Source organism: Haliotis rufescens, unplaced genomic scaffold (genome assembly GCF_023055435.1).
Source record: "Haliotis rufescens isolate VD_foot unplaced genomic scaffold, xgHalRufe1.0.p SCAF_1, whole genome shotgun sequence".
In the NCBI taxonomy this organism is placed as follows: Eukaryota; Metazoa; Mollusca; class Gastropoda; order Lepetellida; family Haliotidae; genus Haliotis; species Haliotis rufescens.
In genome coordinates this window covers 36,742,979-36,764,508 of record NW_025963779.1, presented here as the reverse complement: position 1 = coordinate 36,764,508, position 21,530 = coordinate 36,742,979, and the positions used below count along the sequence as shown (strand labels likewise).

At 37.8% G+C, this 21,530-nt stretch overlaps 2 protein-coding genes across 3 annotated transcripts in view; one reads left to right on the top strand and one right to left on the bottom strand.

Moving 5' to 3' along the window:
- Positions 1 to 507: 507 nt before the first annotated feature.
- Positions 508 to 21,530, bottom strand: part of LOC124135779 — a 34,959-nt gene continuing 13,936 nt past the window's right edge. Inside the window, exons 9-12 of the mRNA XM_046501329.2 lie at positions 8,908 to 9,755; positions 7,352 to 7,519; positions 5,935 to 6,142; positions 508 to 5,358 (exon numbers count right to left, since the gene is read on the bottom strand). Coding sequence (XP_046357285.2) covers positions 5,128 to 5,358; positions 5,935 to 6,142; positions 7,352 to 7,519; positions 8,908 to 9,755 — 1,455 coding nt within the window. The 3' untranslated portion in view covers positions 508 to 5,127. The remainder of the gene's footprint in view (positions 5,359 to 5,934; positions 6,143 to 7,351; positions 7,520 to 8,907; positions 9,756 to 21,530) is intronic.
- LOC124135698 lies at positions 13,176 to 19,401 on the top strand. 2 transcript variants are annotated; one of them, XM_046501170.2, is made up of 2 exons: positions 13,176 to 13,236; positions 18,911 to 19,401. In XM_046501170.2, the coding sequence occupies exons 1-2, from the start codon at positions 13,211 to 13,213 to the stop codon at positions 19,290 to 19,292; spliced, it is 408 nt and encodes a 135-aa protein (XP_046357126.2). In that variant the 5' UTR covers positions 13,176 to 13,210; the 3' UTR covers positions 19,293 to 19,401. The 2 variants fall into 2 exon arrangements, with proteins under 2 accessions (XP_046357126.2, XP_046357127.2); XM_046501171.2 differs by lacking the exon at positions 13,176 to 13,236 and adding an exon at positions 16,759 to 16,830.

The following is a 21,530-nucleotide window of genomic DNA, read 5'->3' as shown; positions in this document are numbered from 1 at the left end:
CTTTTACAACCTCAGATAGGAAATTTGGTATTTTACATCTCTGCATAATTTTATAGAAATAGGTAGACCCGGTGCCAAGCGACTGGAATTCAATGTTCAATTTTCAGAACTTATAAAGATGTGTGTCTGAAAAAATAACATTTACAGTGCGAGGAAATTATTTTGAGAGAATTAAGCAGCATGGTCAAAGTAGAAAAGTCAATTAAATGACAAAATATTAAATATCGTGAAAAACACATATTCAGCCCCACTGCTAACCATATACCTTTCAGGCCAGGTGAGCTAAAAATTGTAAGATACACTTCTATATTCAAAATCATATGCAAATTCATGAGTAAAAGTGAATCACATGAACACTACTATTCACATACCTGCCCCAAATATAAACACCATGAAACATTAGAACCGTCAACTTAACTTCAATCATGCCTGCTGACACGATTCATGTCGGAAGGAATGTTTAATCTATGTGTAATGACAACAGCTGTACAAATGTCTGTGAATCATTGCCAATAAAGGTACATGTGCCCTTTTAAATGGGTTGCAATAATTAATATACACTTACAAAACATTAACAAAATAAGCAGACGTCCAAGTGATAAAATAAAAGATTCACATGCAAAAAAGATTTAATTTATCAACCTTGGCCGCTTTACTGGAGATTTCATCCTCAAACAAAAAAGTCAGACAACAATTATTTTGATTTTCTTTCAACTGTACTGTAAATACATGTAGTACAGTTTGTTTGTTGTTTAATGACACGCTCACATATACCTACTCCAGCCATATAACAGAGTTCTGTAAATAATCAAGTCTGGACCAGTCAATCCAGGAATTAACATCATGTATATCGATTCACGGAATTGGGATAGAATGACATGCAATCAACCAAGTCTCAGAGTCTGGCCACCCGTTCCATTTATTCGCCTGTTACGACATGCATAGGTTGGTGCATCTTCCACTGGACTTTTATGGTCAGTTAATTCCCTTGCCTCAGGAAGATGAGGTTGGTGGGGGACCTATATTCTCACCTTTCAACAGTAAACAGTAGAGAGACACAACAGGAGATAGGTGAAATAGAAACACCATGATGACAAGACATGAATTGTGAATAATGAGGAGATATGTTTTCCATGCATCTGCTATTATCTCCATACATACAAGACACAGTTCATGTGTCATGTCACATCTTTGGTAGAGGGATGGGATCTGGACATTTGTCATATTGTTTCTGCAACTGTATCATTTCTTTCAAATTTTTCATGATTGTTATAGCACCTATGGTACATGAAATACACTGACAGTACCTGCATTTGTTTATATAATGTTTGTTTCACAACAGAGTACCATAATATATCTATTTTCAAAATCCAAGGGACACTCAGCAATATCGTGTAATCTATAAATGTGATAAGTTTTCATCATTCAAAAGTCAGATGTTTTGGTGTCCCCAATGTCTTGCAATGTAAACTATTTACATCCATTCACAATAAGTATCATAGGGACACAAAACGTTACATATGGTAAAACCCTGTTGATATGATCAGGTCGCTTCATCTACCCCTGGGTCATACAGCAGTCTTTTACAATGTTAATGGAATGAAAGCACATAAAAATTATGAAAAACAGTTTCTACTGAAGATTTTGCATCAGCATTTGTCACTAATAAAAAATAAGTTATTACATTTTGGTTTGTGTTGAGGTAAGGTATGATCCCTGCACATATTTGGCCTCAATAGATTGATATACAAGTCTTGTTACAAAGGTTGTAACTGATATACAAGAATTATAAGATAGGATACCAGTGTCTGGGTGATTAGCCAAGCTTCTAGTCAACAAATGGAAAAATAATGAAAGTTGTAAAAGTGAAATGCAGGCATCGGAACACTGTCAAGGAATACCATCACCAATAATCTCTCTGTGTCTCCACACATTGATAAATAAGTTAAGCTTGCTCTAAGCAAAGACTGACATGGGAACAAGCTTGCATGTTACATACTGAGGAGACTACAGCAGGGAATGTGGGATAAAATTGACAATAAATATTCCCGTACTAGCCTCTGAAGGGCTATTTCTTTGCAATCACAGCAACACGAATGCAGAATGAGAAATAAAAGGCAAAAGTGCACAATTCTTTTTTAAATTGTCGCAGTACGGACTTGAAACATTCTTTGACAATGATCGGATGAACGAAAAAATCTAAATACAGTACTGATCAACTCTTTAAAAAAAAAAGAAAACATTAAGACGTCATAAAAACCAAAGGTTTTGAAAATGCTGAAAACTAAGATTGTGAAAAAAATGGGTTGATATTCATAATTATAAGTGAGACAATGTCAAAAACCACTGAAGCAATACTACAGGTATGTGAATAATATGTAACATATTCAACAATAACATGTCACACACAGTTACAAATATAACCATTAACAATGATTAGAGATCTTAAAATGTCATAGCACTTTGTGTCACATATGTTACAAAATAATACATTAAAACAAACATGTATTGAAACACACGTACACATGTTTTCAGAAGGGCATCAAGAATCCTAATTCTTAGTATGGTATGGGAGAAGGCATAGATGCCCCCAGGTAGAACAAATGACATATCAGCTGTCTTTAGGCAAGTAGTCTGTCAAGAAACAGAAAAATCACAGATATAATGTCCTGACCAAACAAATTGTAAAATATTTTTTTACACTTTTTCCAACAAGTTCTTAAATTGGTAGACATCATTCTTCAGAGTCTTAAGAAAAACATGAAGTCATTCCATTGCTGTTAACTGCAATGATGTGATTTTTTTTTTGGTAAAAAGACCTGATATTTTAGGTGGAAAAAATATATAACTAAGAAGAAGGTTGTGCCAGGTCAACACTGACATACTTTGACCAGCCAATCGCAATGAAGGATGCATGAGTTTTAGAGCCAATCAGCTGTCTGCTTTGATGGCTTCATTTCTTTACCACCTTGAGTCCAGGAATTAATACAAGAAACCCACACAGATCACAGGTTTTGGGTGTCCAGAGACGACAGGGTGAATAAAATATCTTCAACAATATTTTGTTTCTTCACTACTTCCCATTTTTATTATTTACATTCAGAACTGGCCACTTAAGTTTGTTTTTGTTATACAGAAATCATATATGCAGGTCTGACTGACACTCGTACGGAGAAGTTTGAAGCCTTAACACCAACTGGCTAATTAGAAAGTTTACCCTATTTGACTGCGACTTTAATGAGATTGTTTCAAACTTTTACTTTATATCAGTAGCCATGGTATATAAGGATGAACTTGAAAACATATTTTAATGGATTAATAAATATATGTACCTATATATTTACACACACATACCTGACGGATTTTATAATATAGGTGAATGCAATGATGCATAAATTAGAAAGCAACATCCTGATTAATTGGCAATATCGCTTCAGCAAATTATGCAGTAGATATAAACATTTGAATTGTAATATAATGTACACCAGGATGTAACATATGCTCATACGAACATATTCATAAAGGAAAAGAAATCAGATTATCTTAAGCAGTTAAGTACAAATGTCCTTACCCTGGCTATTTTAGTTGTGTAAACACAATCTATTATATATCTCCCACCCAGCAGCATGTGAGGAGTGGGAGACCCAGTCAAGGTACTCCCCTGCTATGTTTACCACGTCAAAGCAGTCATAACCAGTGGTTACAGTTCACACTAGATCAACATCATCGCAATTAGAAGATGCAATGAAAGTAACAAATGTCAGATTACTAATTTGAAATTATACACTATGACTAACAGTTATGATATTTTGAAAAGAACAAAGGCCCAAATTGTTTAAATCTTCTTTTGTGTCCATTCCCATAGGGGAATTAAAATAAATACATTCATGTATATAGTCTCAAGCTTTCGTGCTCCAGGTCTTCATCAGGTACACTGTTGGTTTTGTGCAAGAGAAGGATCTAGAATCATGTGGTTTTTTCTATGTGTTTAGGAAATGTTATCCTGTTTTACATGTTTGTTGCAACTCTTTCTTTTGAAGGAATGCATCATCTGTTGTGGATGTCATGAATGTGCAATGTTGCGTTTGAAGAATTTGATAACATTTGTTACGGCTGTTGTGATATCTGACAGTGCAAATCGAGTTCAGACCCTGTGCTGTTGATGATCTACAATGGCTGGTCTCACAACGAGGGTACTGATAGCATCTACAGATACTGATGAAGTGTCACATGGAAACATACTCTCAACACTCACACAGATAATAACATAGAATCAAACAGTAATAAAGACATATCGTCTAAACAAATATGTACCCTTAACACACATAGCATTGCGCGACCAAGTGGGTTTAACACACATAGCATTATGCGACCATGTCGGTTTAACACACATAACATTGTGTGACCAAGTGGGTTTAACACACATACCATTGCACGACCAAGAAGTGGGTTTAACACACATAGCATTGTGCGACCAAGTGGGTTTAACACATAGCATTGTGCGACCGAGTGGGTTTAACACACATAGCATTGCGCGACCGCAAAATATGTTAAATCTTAACACACATATACTCAGGCTTGAAGCACACTTATAATCATGAAATCAATCTTTAATGTGTACACAAATTTTACCCTAAGCTCCATACAGCTATATTTCCTTCATACCAAAAATGCAATGAATACATGTCACACACTGCTATGGAGCCTTCCTAAACTGCAGGTTGTTTGAACATGTTTATGTTCATAATGTTGAGAGACAGATTCTTGTGGCAATCTATTCTGAAGAATACATTTTTATCTTATAGTCAAGTCAGGATGTTTTGAATGACCCATATCTTAATTCACAAAGAATAGGATAATAAATTTCATATTTAGATATTTGTTTGCAAATATCAAACAAAACAAATATTCTGAAAACTTGGAAATAACAGCCTATGAAGTAATGAAACAAGAAACAATATTCAGAGACAACAACAGTCAGTGATTCTTGCATTATCAAATCATAGAAACAAATATAAAAGAAGCCTCACATTTTGGGATATGACAAACATGGATGGTATACCTTAACAACACTCATTTGGCAACCTCTTGAATTTACTAGTCTCGACTCAGAGAAGCTGTGCATCATCATCTCATGACCTTGCTCTGTTGGCCACCTCGAGATGACCTTGCAGACTTGGTGGACCGCTGAGACATTCGACTGATGGCCTGTTGCTCTCGACCTGGGCTGCTTTCCTCCACAAACTGGGATGACTGATGGAGGAAATCCTTAATGAACTGATTGACTTCAGATGGAGCCTCTATCATCACCATGTGGCTGGCGTCCTCAATCACCTCCAGCCTGGACTGGTAGATGGCCTGGAACAGTGAAGACTTGGTGGAGTGGAGGCAGGGTCTGGACAACACCTGTCTAGCCAGGTGTGACATCATGTTGTGTATTCCAGGTAATACATGAACATTAAAGACAACATCTTAAATAGAGTTTGAATTTAATATGGGTTCTGGGGTCCTAGATCATTGATTCTCAGCATTGCTATTCAAAAGACATCTGTACAAAAGTATTAACAAATATGAAACATGTAACTACATCTCCCCACTGTTTCTAAATTTGCAAGGATTAATGTAATTAATAGATTAATTAATTAATTAAGTGAGTGAGTGAGTGAGTGAGTGAGTGAGTGAGTGAGTGAGTGAGTGAGTGAGTGAGTGAGTGAGTGAGTGAGTGAGTGAGTGAGTGAGTGAGTGAGCGAAACCTTATGCTGATATTAGCGATATTCCAGCAATATCATGATGGGGTACATAATAAATGAGCTTCCCACAGTGTACCCATGTAGGGAATCAACCCAAACCTTCTGCTAGACACGTGAACACTCTAACCGCTAGACTACCCAACAGCCCCTCCACTGTGCTGAGATGGAACGTGAGATGACCCACCTCCTCCATGTCCTTCTCCTCACGCAGGGACACCAGCTGGTCCTTGAGGCCGTAGATGAGGAGTGTGGGGCACATCAGCCAGTTGTGGAACAGCTCATCTCCATCCGGCCAGATCTGGCCATTCATTGTGTGGCGTAAGACATATGTGGGGATTGCAAATGCTTCCTCTGGTGACAGGACTGGCCTCCTGGTGGATGCGAATGCACTCCTGGAGAGAGAATATAGTGTCAGACCATTTCAGGATCAGTAGACAGATATTTTGTCCCAGAAATAATGTTATCTTATCTGAAAATATATTTCTAAAAAATGAAAAAACTAAAATCCAAATGAAGCCCAGAACACTCCTTAATTTCTGAGAGCTGAGGCAATCTAGGCTTTCTGAATTATTCTAGACTTGAGTTGGACTCCATTTTAAATTTTTTCTCTGGGGTCTCGGAGACGGACTGTAGGATCATGTGACTCTGCAGTATTGAATTAGCCTCTGATGAAGTAATATTATCCCTAATGAAAAGGCAAGCAGACCTTAATGGTATTCATAATTTTTGATAAACTGCACATATAACCATGTAATCTAGTGTCTGATAATTGCAATGCTTTATATTTCTTTGTAGAGCCTAAAATGTCATGTCCACAAAATTACAATGTACACCCAGATATAACATTGTATAATGGAATTGATACTACCTTAGGTGTTGACTCAGTAAATGTTACAGGGATACTGTGAGAAAGGTAAAGTAAATATTTGTCAACCTTAAAAAAACATACAGGCATATGGAACCTGTCTAAACAAACTTCACAGTCCCTAATTTACTATTCATAAACTAAAATCTGTTTATTCCAAACTTAATTAAGACTAAAATTAAGGAACAAAAGATCAATTCATTATGTAATTGATGCTCTCTAATTTGGATAAATTTTTCACACATCTCCCTCGCACATCTGGTAGGTCAAGATCAGATAAAGGGGAATAACTCTAGTAATCAGAAGTGATAAGGTATGTAAATACTGTCCATGAGTTGTGGAATTCTATTGTTGCAAAGTAATTGGTAAGTAAGGAGAAATGACCGAATGATTTGTACATGTGGCTAGGACATCTGGTTGGGTTGTGAGGGGATAGTAGAAATGGCACAGTCTCGATCTGAAAAAACAACAACTTGGGTTGTAACTAGCTGTGTTACGATCTTTCACTATCAGTGAAGTGAATGGATGTTGTTTAACACTGCAATCAGCAATATTCAAACTATCTCATGATGGCATGTAAGTACGTCTGGGTACGGCAAAGGATGAGCACCAGGGGTCTACTACCAACACCTACAGGGCTAGAGAGTCGGAGTACATCATCAATGATAATGGAAAGATGAAGTTCCAAAAGTAAAATGTCTTGCATACACATGGTAACCATGGTAACCTGACTTACTTTTTAAAGGTGCACTCTACACATGGTCTGACACAGCACAGCATACACACAGGGAGGGAGAAGATGCCGGGCTGGGGGTTGAGAGGGGTGGGCCCCCCGCCACTGATCAGCACAAGCTTGGCCACACGGCGCGACCGTTTCCGACCAAGTACAGCTGCAAACGAACATCTGCAACAAAAATAACTGTGTTGTCTGTAAACATGGCAAGTATATTAAACAGAGTTGGAACACATCATGAACATATCGTTGCAAAAATAGAAGCATAAACATGATAAGGTTATCTTCACTAAGACAAGCATTTATCGTATGTTTATTGCAGAAGCATAAACATGATAAGGTTATCTTCACTAAGACAAGCATTTATCATATCTTTATTGCAAACATAAACGTGATAAGGTTATCTTCACTAAGACAAGCATTTATCATATCTTTATTGCAGAAGCATAAACATGATAAGGTTATCTCCACTAAGATAAGCATTTATCCTATGTTTATTGCAGAAGCATAAACATGATAAGGTTATCTTCACTTAGACAAGCATTTATCATATATTTTTTTGCAGAAGCATAAACATGATAAGGTTATCTCCACTAAGACAATCATTTATCCTATGTTTATTGCAGAAGCATAAACATGATAAGGTTATCTTCACTTAGACAAGCATTTATCCTATGTTTATTGCAGAAGCATAAACATGATAAGGTTATCTTCACTAAGACAAGCATTTATCCTATGTTTATTGCAGAAGCATAAACATGATAAGGTTATCTTCACTAAGACAAGCATTTATCCTATGTTTATTGCAGAAGCATAAACATGATAAGGTTATCTTCACTAAGATAAGCATTTATCCTATGTTTATTGCAGAAGCATAAACATGATAAGGTTATCTTCTCTAAGACAAGCATTTATCATATCTTTATTGCAGAAGCATAAACATGATAAGGTTATCTTCACTTAGACAAGCATTTATCATGTTTATTGCAGAAGCATAAACATGATAAGGTTATCTTCACTTAGACAAACATTTATCATGTTTATTGCAGAAGCATAAACATGATAAGGTTATCTTCACTTAGACAAGCATTTATCCTATGTTTATTGCAGAAGCATAAACATGATAAGGTTATCTTCACTTAGACAAGCATTTATCCTATGTTTATTGCAGAAGCATAAACATGATAAGGTTATCTTCACTTAGACAAGCATTTATCATGTTTATTGCAGAAGCATAAACATGATAAGGTTATCTTCACTTAGACAAGCATTTATCCTATGTTTATTGCAGAAGCATAAACATGATAAGGTTATCTTCACTTAGACAAGCACCAGGCAGGGTAACAATTGGTACAATCTTTTAACGTCTTTTGGTATGATGCGGACGGGTATTGAACCCTGGACCTTACGCTCTACCACTAGACCACAGTCACAATATCTTAAATAACAGTGTGACAGAAAAAGTTTAAAATCAGCTGAAATACCAACATATCGGGTATTCATTACCACCGTTTGTAGATTTAAAACATTATAACAAAAGGCATACATGTTTCTCTCACCCATATGAATGACCAATAACAATATTCTTCCTCTTGCAGTATTTATCAAACATTTCTTCCATGTCGGCCATGATTTCATCAAAGTGATACGCCCTTGCATTGTTTGGAGTGGAACTGAACCCATGACCAATGAGGTCAGGAGCAATGATCTCGTAGCCCTCATTAGCAAAATACTCCAGCTGAGGCATCCATATATCGCTGGACCCCCCTACACCATGTATGAAGAACAGCACACAATCATTGCTGGTGGTTTTGTCCTTGACGTCTTTGGATTTTTGCTCATTTTCCACAGCAGGTATGTCTAGAGTGTCTGGCTTTGTCACCTCTTCAGATAATGGATGATGATTGACTCCCTGATAGGGTTGCTTCTTGTCCACAGCAACCATGACACTTGAAGCAGATCTTACAGCATTCTGATTTAAAGGGGAACTGCACGAGAATGTTGACTCTTTGGACAGCATCCCTGAAATTCCATTTTGTATTGGTGACAAACTACTGGCAGTGATAGCTGTTTCAGTAGTATTCATTGTATTAGGCAGGATGTCGCTATGCGGCCCACCTGGCCTATCGGAGACAACCCTCCTCTTAGGTGCCGTTAGAGGACCACTGGTCACAAGGCTGGATGGATACCCCTGACGTCTGTACATTAAATAGGTGTCCATTTCATTTTGAAATTTTTCATCTCTGGGAACATGATTGATGTGCCTGATTCTTAAATGTCGTTTGGGTCTGATTTCCACAAGCTGGTATTCAGATTCTGTTCCCGGGGCTGGAGAAATCTTGTTGGGCCTCCGGCAGCAGCAACCACCCCCTCCTGTCATGGTGATAGAGAGGCGGGTCTCACTGTGTCAGTCCACTCTCTCCATCTGGTACACGGGACAGCAGCCTCTGCAACAAAACACAAGTCCTCCATAATATTCTCCAGGGTTCTAAGCAATAACAAGCAACACCTGATTATGAAAATAATAGTCAGTGAGTTGATATTACATAATATTCTCCTGGGTCTTAAATAATAAGTATTAACACCAGTTAATGAATTATGATAAAGTAGGTGTGTGGGTATGGCTACACTCTGCTTCGACCAATAGTCCAGCAATAGTCCAGCAATAGTCCAGCAATAGTCCAGCATGATCACAGAGAAGTAAACTCATGGACATCTCCAAGCATGTGTCAGACACCACCTCGGTCAGTGGTGTGACAAACGAAACACTGACCACTGGATAACCACACTGCCATATTGATTTAGAGGAACCTATACAACATGTACAAAGTAACTGGCTTGACTCAAAATCAGCTCTCATCAGGGGCTTATCTGGGAGACTGAACTAAGTGCTCCTGGCAGGCAAATTGGGAAAAATCATTATTTTCTTCAAAATTGGGAATTTTTTAAAGTTAATCTTTCAGAGGTATTTTAAAATTGCATTTAAAGTAATAATATATCACAAATAGGGCTGGAGTGGGTAACTCAGGCGCTAGGGTCAGGATGGTCCTGAGTAGTCACATGATAGATTGTTTCATGACAAAGAGTATCCATAGCTCAGTGGTTACAATACAAGTCGCTTATGTTCCCATTTCTTTCTGATGATGCACACATTCCTTTTGACTTGTATATCATTGAGTAAAGATAAGGCTTCATTCATGCATGATCAGATCACTTTATACATGTTATATGTGTACCTAAACAGTTTTTACCAGGGCTGCAGTAAAACAAAGTCCCAAATCTGACATTTTGTACCCAACTCTTGAGACCTACAGAGGGTACCCCGGTAGGGTCGGGTAATAGGAGGTCGGGTACCCAGATAGTAAATTTGGAATCATCTCAGCCCTAATAAGAAACCTATTCCTATTTCTTTGTTATAAGTGAATACAGGTTACTTCTACAAAGCCATAAAAATATTTATTAGTTATATATATCGTACATAGAAGTGGGAAATGTTTAGTTCCAAATTGGGAATAATAAATGACATTTGCTGCAGACTTCGGGCCGAATATCGGTCTCTGAGCAGGTCTAGATAAATCTATGATCATGGCGATCTATCACTGCTCTTCTTCACTCTTCATGACTCAGTAAAGTCGAGATAAAAGTTCAGTATATGACAAATATGATAGATATAATTGGGACAGATTCATCATTTCACAGGTATATCTCAACCTGCTTAAAAATCAAAACTCACGAGGACCGCTGCTCTTAGCATGCTTAGTAATATCTGGGCTGGGCAAGGTGAACATGACCAATGACTGCACACAGGATTTAATCTTATACATGTTATAAGCTTAGTCAACCTCAAACACACGCATTGATCAGGATGGGATCAACATATACTTTAGCATGTTAAGTATGGGATTATTATTACCGGTACTTGATAAACATTATTCAAGAGAAATAACTTTTTTTATTACCATGATTACTTATGAAGGAATTTATCTAGACTTGCCCAAAGTCATCAGTTCTTGTCGGCAAAAATTCCTAATAGGGAATTATAAAGATGCTATTTCATATAAATATAGTTATAGCTTATTTATAGTCTTCTCCAAGGTGACTTATTTTCCACAGATAACAGGATCAAAAAAGAGGAAGAGGCCTATTTTTACATTACTGTATCAAAATCAATGTTACAAAGCTGTTAAAATACCTCTGAAAAGTAGCAAATAAGAACTTTAAGCCAATCCCAATTTCAACCAAAATATCAATTTCTTCCCAGTTGACCTGCCAAGGGAACTTATTTTGGAATAAATCCTGGTTATGTAAATCCTTATATATTTGCTATAATTATTATACCTGCCATATTAGGTTCAACAATGACTTCCATGTTGATAAACTTATTCCCAGAGTGCCAAGACAAAGTGAGCCACAGTTGACGTTGCTAACAGATCGCAAACATGATCAGCCACATGGTGACACCCATCCCACATCATCATGATCATGTACATGCACCCCTGGTTAAAGATAGACTTCTTCATAGTTACTGTAGCATCATTGAATCAGGTCATTCTTTCAGTATTCAAATAATATCAGCATTGGGTGAGAAAGGGGTGTTTAGATCAACCTCAGTAAGTCAGTCACAATGACAGCGTGTCGTAATACATTTACATCCAAGATGTCAAAATGGCAGACACGATAAACATGACAGGAGAGACTTCCGAAGTTGTAAATGACTCTGTGGTGGTAACATGTGTTGGTCATCATTGATCAGTTAGCCGATTATTGAAAGGTGATTATTTAGATGTGTCAAATAGATACTAAGGTAAATACATAGTTGCTGTAGACTGCCACTATCAAATTAGACACAGATCAAGTCGATACTACAATAGTTTGTATGTGCATTTCTTCATTTTGTTCACCAGGATGGGTTTGTAGCGAGGATACTCATGAACCATCATGCAGTCAAACTCTCTCAATGTATACAAAAAGGCTGAGTTCAAGATTAAAGGGTCTAAATGATCAGAAACAATGCTTCTGTATGTATTAGTGCTAGGGAATTCTAAGAGCTTCCCCCAGGAATGTGGAAGTTAATTATTGTTTGTTACCCATATAAACATGATGAAACATAAAAAAGCATTCCAGTTCCACACAGCTCATAGATAAGCTAAGTCCATTGCTTCAAACATATTCATTTTTAAACACTGTATTATTGTAGATTATTGAGTGTTACACAGACAATGATTAAGCTCCTGGCTACAGATATTAAATGTTTGTCATGTGTATTATCTCAATGCTTGGACTGACAGTCTACAGGTGGTAATATGCAGTTCAACAGACACAGACATGGCCACTACCCCATTTTACAAAAAAAACACTGGCTGCAACAATCTGCGTGCTAGCTCAAGGATCAATGGTGTCTACCTCTATTGGTGTGGCAAAAATATACTTGGCACAAAGATAATTTTAAAAATGCCAAAACATGAGTTAAAACTTCTTTTTAAATTATGTTGTATGACAAGAAATAATGCAAACAAAGAGGAACATAAACCTCTTATCACATTTGTGGACCAACCTCCAAACTGTTTCACGGGGTTCACAGAGTAAGCTTCTCTGTGTCAACAAGCTGCCTATTGCAGGAAGTCCATAGGACTAAACAAGGCTAACGAAGGTGAGGACAATAAGTAGATTTTCTGCTGCCAGGGCTACTTTGGCACTGCCCTCCAGGTCAGTCATCATGCCTCATTTGAGCAGTTGAGTGTCAGACAACGGTCACGCCAATCAAGCTGATTCTGATACAGTACACAATTCCACCTAATCATGCCTATACCGATATGCTTGAGCCATGTTTGCTTGCTTACTTCAGGGCAGGGGACTTCAGTGATGGATAATAAGAATGAAAGCCAAAGGTACCTTTTCATAATACTAATGTCATAATTTTATTATCATCTTCATAAAGAGATAGGGCTTACTTTGACATTAGCATGATTAGATAATAGGATTCTTTTTAATTTATTAAAATCAAAATCTCATATATACATTTCAGGAAATATGTATACTGGAGGATGCAATATCAGTAAATAATTATGATAAAAACCCTAGACCAAATTGCCTCCATCATGTCCATTGTGTCTGTAGCATTGTTTCAGAAGTGACTTCACCCTGTTCACTGTCTCATCTCTCACAAAGTGTCAAGCTCACTATGAAGCTGTGGTAACCAATGGGTCCAGGGTATAGTAGAATGGAGAGATATATCAAGCACTGGATAATCGAGGATGGTTGTACTGGAAGGCAGGAATAAGAGGACCATGCATCCTGTGTTACAGCAACAGCATCATTCTTTCTCAGAGAATTATTTTGCATTAGTCCCTTATGTTCCAACATCTGTCATAGTTCCTTCATAGGCTCAAAGGAATAATTTACCTACACTCTATCTGACATAGTTTTACTCACTGTACAGATTGGAATGTGTTGGTTGCTATAGTTGACAAAACTGGTAAGTCTTTCATACTTATCATTACTTTCTTACTAATCATTACAAATTACAATAGCATCTTATTTGCCTACTTTGGAGCTTTTAGTTACAATGTCTTGTTAAGCCAACTGTGTGGTCATTTGGGTAGAATGTACTCTCACTGTCCCTATGATTCTGTGCCAGTGATTGAGTGGAGTCCTGGGATCGACGTTTTTCCTGTATAGAGTTTGATTATATGCTTGTCTTAAAGGGGCACTGATCTAAAGCAATTCCCCGGGAATGGGTGTTGCCTTTGTTATTGTTTCTTCCCGTGAGTACCCGGATGATAGAACAGAAACCTAGACTAGTTCGCAACCTGTGCTGCGCAATTCGTAAGCGCATTTGTCACTTTTATTGATAGTATAAGGGCGTATGGTCACATTGATCAACAAAATGAAATACAGTTTTGGAAATAATAAGGAAATGTAGGTATCTTTGTGGGTAGCATCGGTAATGGTGACGAAGTTTTGATAAGTCACTTGCTTGGTAATTGTGCGATTTTCGTTTACACTATTTTAACTTGCAATACAAAGTAAATATTTCTCCTGAGCATTGCTTATTTTATTTATTTATTTATATTTTTACAGTCAAAATGTGCAAAATTTTCACTTAGGAAATTTATTAAACGCCTAAATATTCAGTTATTTTACAAATTGACTGAAAAATATGTCAATCTGTATTATTATGACAACGAATTCCAAACATTTGTATGTTTAATATCATCACCAAGAGACTGAAAATGTTACGATGAAAAGTACATTTCTATATTGTTTGGCTTCTAATCCTACATGATAATCTATTGTGATGTTTTTAGGCCCTATTGATCGTCTTAATCAATTTTGGTCAATCTGTTAAAGAAATGGACAGATTTTTCAGTCAAAATGACTGAAATATTTACACATTTTATAAATTGCCTGAGAGAATCACATTTTACAAATTGACTGTAATATACAAAGGAAAAGACTTGTGAAAACAACGTTTATCACTCATCGAAGAATTTCCCAACCAAGACGTAGAGAAACAAGAACGAATCGTTTCAAATGAAGGAAAACAAAATGCGAATATCATAATTACAACCTACCAAATTTATGTGTATAATTTTAGGCAGCTTCCTTGTTCAAGGAATGTATCGTGAATATCCACACAAAGGAACAATATCCCAAATGTCTGCAGCTGTACAAGGAAATGTATTCGATGTTACGTGTCTCTGTAAGAATCAAATATTTTAAAATATATATGTATCGTTTCGGGATATTATAACCTGTGTTCGTTTCTCAACTGATCACTTAGATTGTTTCAGGTGTTTCACATAGGTGTCAAGTCTCAAAGGTCGGCTGAGAAAGCCCATGTGACAACTATTTTCATAACGTCCACGGTTCCTAAAAAAATCCATTGAGTTAGATAACAATGAGCAATTAATCAACGTATTATCGGTAAACCCTTTGAACAAAGTATGTTGTTTTTACATCGGCACTTCACGCCATGATATGAATGTATTCCCTTTGTTAAAAAGTTTTAGTAAACCTAGACATGTAAACACTCAATTTTGACATATCCACCGGGCAAGATAACAGTGATTAATCAATCAATGTATTTTCTGTTAATCCTTTGATGACTACGAACGATCCGCTGATTTACAAAAAAAGTAAATCAACTGATCATTCATCTCTTGCTGGGCTGCCATGTGCATATTACATAACACACATTTCACCTCACTTCAAACCTGGATTTCGATTGAATAATTACCCCAGACACAATGAATGCCAAATGGGAACCTTTGTCAGGTAATATAAGTGGTGCTACCACTAATTGTACCTGTAATAAATTCATTAACTGAGCATCAAGTGAATGACGACAAATACACAAGTGTAGGGTTATACGAGAAAACGTGGATGACAACAAGGGAGTAGTAATCGTATTATCGACGCAATCGGAAATCCGAAAATGCTTTCACTGCATGGATACTGTTTTTAGTATTAAACTATAACCATCTGGGGTATTTCCAAATGACGACATCCGATGAGCTACCTTGTTCTTTTTGTCTGTTTGTTTAGGCTGAAGAAATGAATTAACATGCGCCCTTTGTCGAAATCTTTATAGATCACAGTTAACCAATCAGTGTTCGAAAATGCGTAAAACAAATATTGCCTCCAGCCTCCGAGTTTATTTAGCTGTCCTTGTAGACGGTACCCCAGTCTCTGGTCACGCTCAGTTGCGTTGCGTATCATCCGGGTACTCACGGGGGAAAAACAATAACAAAGGCAACAACCAGTCCGTTAGATCAGTGCCCCTTTAAGAAACATTCGTTTGTCTCTCTAATCACATGAACAGCTGTAAAAAATTCATTCACTTATTACACAACTTTCCCTTAAAAACAACCGATCTTCTGATTATTTACAATGTCTTTGTGGTGCTACACCCCCCGTTATAGCGCTAGTCATCGCGATAACCATGGCCGTCCGAAAAAATATGCTCCGACGATATAATTATTGCATAGATCCAATTAGGCCCATATCCCAGATTAATTAGTCTAGATAGGCTAGGCCTCCTGGCTTGCAGATACATAGACTCCTTGGTAAATATTTGCTCTCAAGAACTACATCTGCCACACCATTACCAACAGCAACGTTGAATAAAAATAATCTAACTGTTTCTAAATTTGATTAAAATGAAACATACATACACCGCTGTCAAAGTTGTTTACGGCATCTCCATGTTTATCCTTATAACTACTTCCAATTTTTGTCATTCCACTTCCTGCAAATAGTTCGCTAACTAAGGTCTTATTTTATTACACAAACGATTGACTCTTTCGTGTAGTATAGGTACCTAAACTAGTAATGATTTGAGTTAGTTTTGTGTTGCAATATTTGTCATAGAATCTTCCATAGTAAAAATCATTTGACAAAATTAGTACGCGGAAAATAGTTCGCGCACTCAGAGGAAGTTGTAATCTGATTGGGAACGTCTAGGGTGGAAACATGTGGAGGTATGTATATTCGGTATAACATGCAATTTTATCAGTATCATCTTTCCAACGTGTTTGTATGACGCATAAACTGTTGATTTCGTATCTCTTTTGATATTAAATTGGCTGTGTCAATTTATGATACAGAGCATGTCACACCTTAGATGTATTTTAGAGTTACCCCCCTTTAGGGCAATAGTTTTTGGAAAGTAAATTTGAAGATTATTGTCATTAAGTCATGTTTATTGAGATAATATTGTTGACATTCACTTTACCAAATGCACTTTATATTTTAGATTACCAGCTGGTTGCTGATTACTGCTCTGGCTCTCTCTCTCTCTCTCTCTCTCTCTCTCTCTCTCTCATAAAAGGCGACTAATGGGATCGGGTGGTCAGGCTCACTGACTTGGTTGATGCATGTCATCGATCCCAATTGGGTGGGTCGATGCTCATGATATTAATCACAGGATTGTCTGGTCCAGACTCGATTATTTACAGACCGCCATCATATAATATGTGGAATATTGCTGAGTGCGGTGTTAAACAACCAACCAACCAACTCTCTCTCCCTCTCTCTCTCTCTCTCTCTCTCTCTCTCTCTCTCTCTCTCTGGTCAGCTGGTCAAGCTACTGATCATTCGTTTTCAATATCTGAGATGATCTTTGAATTAAAGTGCTTGCTTGTTTATTGTTTAACGCCACACTCAGCAATATTCCAGCCATAGGACAGTGGTCTGTAAATAATCGAGTCTGGACCAGATAATCCAGTGATTGATATCATAAGCATCAATCTATGCAATTTGGATACGATGACATTCACACAGAAATTAAGCCATTTGTATGCACAAGTAATTTAGTATGTATTGTTTTTTAAATACTTTGTTTTCTTAAAAAATTAAAAGTTGTAAATTATTTTATCATCACTATTAGGAGGCAAATTTCCTCCATTTTAAAGTCAAATATCCCCCATTGTCTTGATGAGGCCCTGACAGGTCTGAAAGCTTCTGTCAACTTCATGCATTTGTATGCATGATCAGATAGTTTTATATGTGCATCTTAATTGTTTTTGCTAGGGCTTCAGTGAAACAGTTACCAATCAGACATTTTGTACCCAACTCTTGAGACCTACAGCAGGTCACCCGGGTTGGGTCAGGTAATGTGGGTCGGGTACCATGGTAGTAAATTTGGACTTGTCAATTTTTCATCCCCCAATCCCCTCTTTTGTTATAAACTGTAAATTTCTGCATAACTCGTCAATCGAGACTGTTCGTTTCGCAAAGCACCATTTTTGTTACTTGACCAGCGTGTATTCTTTCGCTTCCAACAGCGGTCTCCTAGTTTTGAAGAATAATTTTTGTTACTTAAAGTTGATTTTGTATATAATCATGTTTAAATGTATGATAAAGAATTTTTGTGACCTATAATATTTTTTTATACTTTTGTTAATGTTGTTTAAGATTTTGCAAACACAAAACTACTTTTTAAGTCATAAACACAAGGGGTGGTGAGCCATCCCTGTGCGTTTACATTTTTAATGAAATAATTTAATTTTCCAGTGGACACCTACACAAAAAGTATATACTAGATAGGTTATTCCATATGTCTTGTGAAATATCATGTTTCTCTCATCTTCAGATCCTGTGATGGGGGGAAAAGGAGATATTTTCACTCGTGGCCATGTCACTCGTAAAAATATCCCCCTTCATCCCCGTCACATGATGAGAGAAGTAAGATATTTTACTTGACACATGAAATATCCTCTATGTATTTAAACAAATCACAAGACTGTTATAAACAATATTTTAGCTGTAACAGATGTTTCCTGAGGACTAAAATGTGGGGGGGGGAAGGATTTTTAAGCTGCAAGACTTTCTGGTTTATTTGTGAAGGCACAAAATATAAGTTATTGCTGCTTGTTTTTATCATTAGAAGAACTCTGTAAATTGATTGGACATTTATTTTTAGTATCATGTTATTCAAACCAGCCCCAAAACGAAGCTATGGACATGATGGAGGCACATGGGTTCATAGTATATATCAAAATATAGTCAAGAGATATGTCACGCTGAATAATTGAGGATGGTATTCTGTGTTTGTTTCAGATTGTTATCACGTTTGTCATCTGCAATTTTTGCCCAACCAACCACAAAGTGCTTCTCACAGACACAGCAGTTGTCTTCTCGGACTCTCTTAACCACTGGTGTGTCAACCCTGAACAATGAGTGTCCAGCCCCTGGTCAGTGTCAGTGGGCCAGTGTGTGTGTCCAGTCTGTGAGAGGGAGGAAGGTCAAGCCACTCTATAACCCAAGTGCATGGAAGCGCATCAACAAACATGGCATCCACCAGAGGCTGCATTCGGATAATGGTATTCACATACTCTGGAGACGATTCCTTAAAGGGAGGCACTCTCTTGCTCCTTATGAGAGACTGCTAAGGGGATCTATTAAAGGCAGAATATTACCTAAAGCTGCCAAATGGCTCTGAGGGAACTATATAGTCGTTAGAAGGCCAACATTGAGTGATTTTGTGATAGCTATTTTGCATGAAGTGAATGGAAGATATGGATGGACTTCATTAAAGTTATTTCCTTCATCGTTTGTGTCATTTGTTCATTGAAAATGTGTTAACATGGGAAGATTGAACCCTTCTGATGGAATAAAAGTCTGTTCAATGTTAGACTAACATTTTCATCATTTCATATGCCATGTCTGGACATTTATGCAACTATTGACATATGTTATGTACAATACTGTGCACATCTTATTTGACAGTGTTGGAGTTGCTTGGTATCAGTGTTTAAGATGACTGATACCCCAGCAAGCAGAGGTCACATCATTGCTTGGTATCTGGTTACTTGGAATCATAGCCTCTCGTAGAATATCCTCATGCAGGAACAGGGTTCACTCCGGACCATAGGCTCTCCTAGAATATACCCCATGCAGAAACAGGGTTCATTCTGGACCATAGCCTCTCCTAGAATATACGTCATGCAGAAACAGGGTTCATATAGATAGTTAAGGTCCAAGAATATACCCCCTGCAGAAACAGGGTTCACTCGGAACCATTGCCTCTACTAGAATACACCCCCTGCAGAAACAGGGTTCATATAGATATTTAAGGTCCAAACTCAAGCTCTCTTCAAAGACAAAAACCTGTCTTAATGTTCATTCCAAAATAGGCTAACAAGTCTCCTGAAATTTCATATGAAACTCTTTTTACTTCAGAATAATCATTTCAACAGTTTATAGTTCCGTATTTTCTTAGTTGAGCAAACTAGTCACTGAATGCTCCACACTGTTCATTGAATTCCAGCACTTTTTAAGCAGTTTGTTTGAGAAATGGTAAGTGCTACTTGTAAGTACCGGTACTTCTCATTGAACAGTGTTAAATTTAAGCACTTTCAAGTCTATAAGAACATTGAGTACTGTATTCGACGCAATAGGCGCTCTCAAAATTAGAAATAGGGGGCTCTTATTAGAATATTATTTTGGTGAAAAAAACAGAGTTGAAAGATAAATTTCGTGGTTTATGCTGACAGCCTGAAATGTTTATGTATGACAGATACATTTTTCCAGAATTTAATTGCCCATAATCAAGGGTGCATATAACACACGAGTGCTTATAAGTCTTGTGTACATTGGTCAATCGGAAGGGGTGCCAATTGGGATTGTTCACTAGCCAATATATTAGCAAATATCGCCGTGGGCGCTTATTAGAGCGGGGCGCTTATTACATCGAATACGGTAATCAGTTTTTTTACACATCAAAATTTCATCGAATCATTAAGTAAACGATCAATAAATTGGAATCTAAGTCCAATCTCGTTAAAATCAGATCTTTGTTCTCGCTACCGCTAAACAAAGATCTGAGGACATCCCATTACGGGTCACATCAGAATGACCTTGCGCCAAACTTTGACCGTCCAATGGATTGACCAATCAGAAGGGAGCTTTCTTGTGCTTCATTTCTGTCATGATTTCAATTCTGGATCTATTCAGCATCTTGCTGGCACGAGGTGTGGGACCTCTGCACTAACCATTCTGTTCAGCATCTTGCTGGCACGAGGTGTGGGACCTCTGCACTAACCATTCTATTCAGCATCTTGCTGGCACGAGGTGTGGGACCTCTGCACTAACCTCTCTGTTCAGCATCTTGCTGGCACGAGGAGTGGGATCTCTGCACTAACCATTCTGTTCAGCATCTTGCTGGCACTAGACGTGGGACCTCTGCACTAACCATGCTGGCACAAGGAGTGGGACCTCTGCACTAACCATGCTGTTCAGCATCTTGCTGGCACAAGGAGTGGGACCTCTGCACTAACCATTCTGTTCAGCATCTTGCTGGCACGAGGAGTAGGACCTCTGCACAAACCATTCTGTTCAGCATCTTGTTGGCACAAGGAGTGGGACCTCTGCACTAACCATGCTGGCACGAGGTGTGGGACCTCTGCACTAACCATTCTGTTCAGCATCTTGCTGGCACAAGGTGTGGGACCTCACCACTAACCATTCTGTTCAGCATCTTGCTGGCACGAGGAGTGGGATCTCTGCACTAACCATGCTGGCACGAGGTGTTGGACCTCTGCACTAACCATTCTGTTCAGCATCTTGCTGGCACAAGGAGTGGGATCTCTGCACTAACCATGCTGGCACGAGGAGTGGGACCTCACCACTAACCATTCTGTTCAGCATCTTGCTGGCACGAGGAGTGGGACCTCTGCAC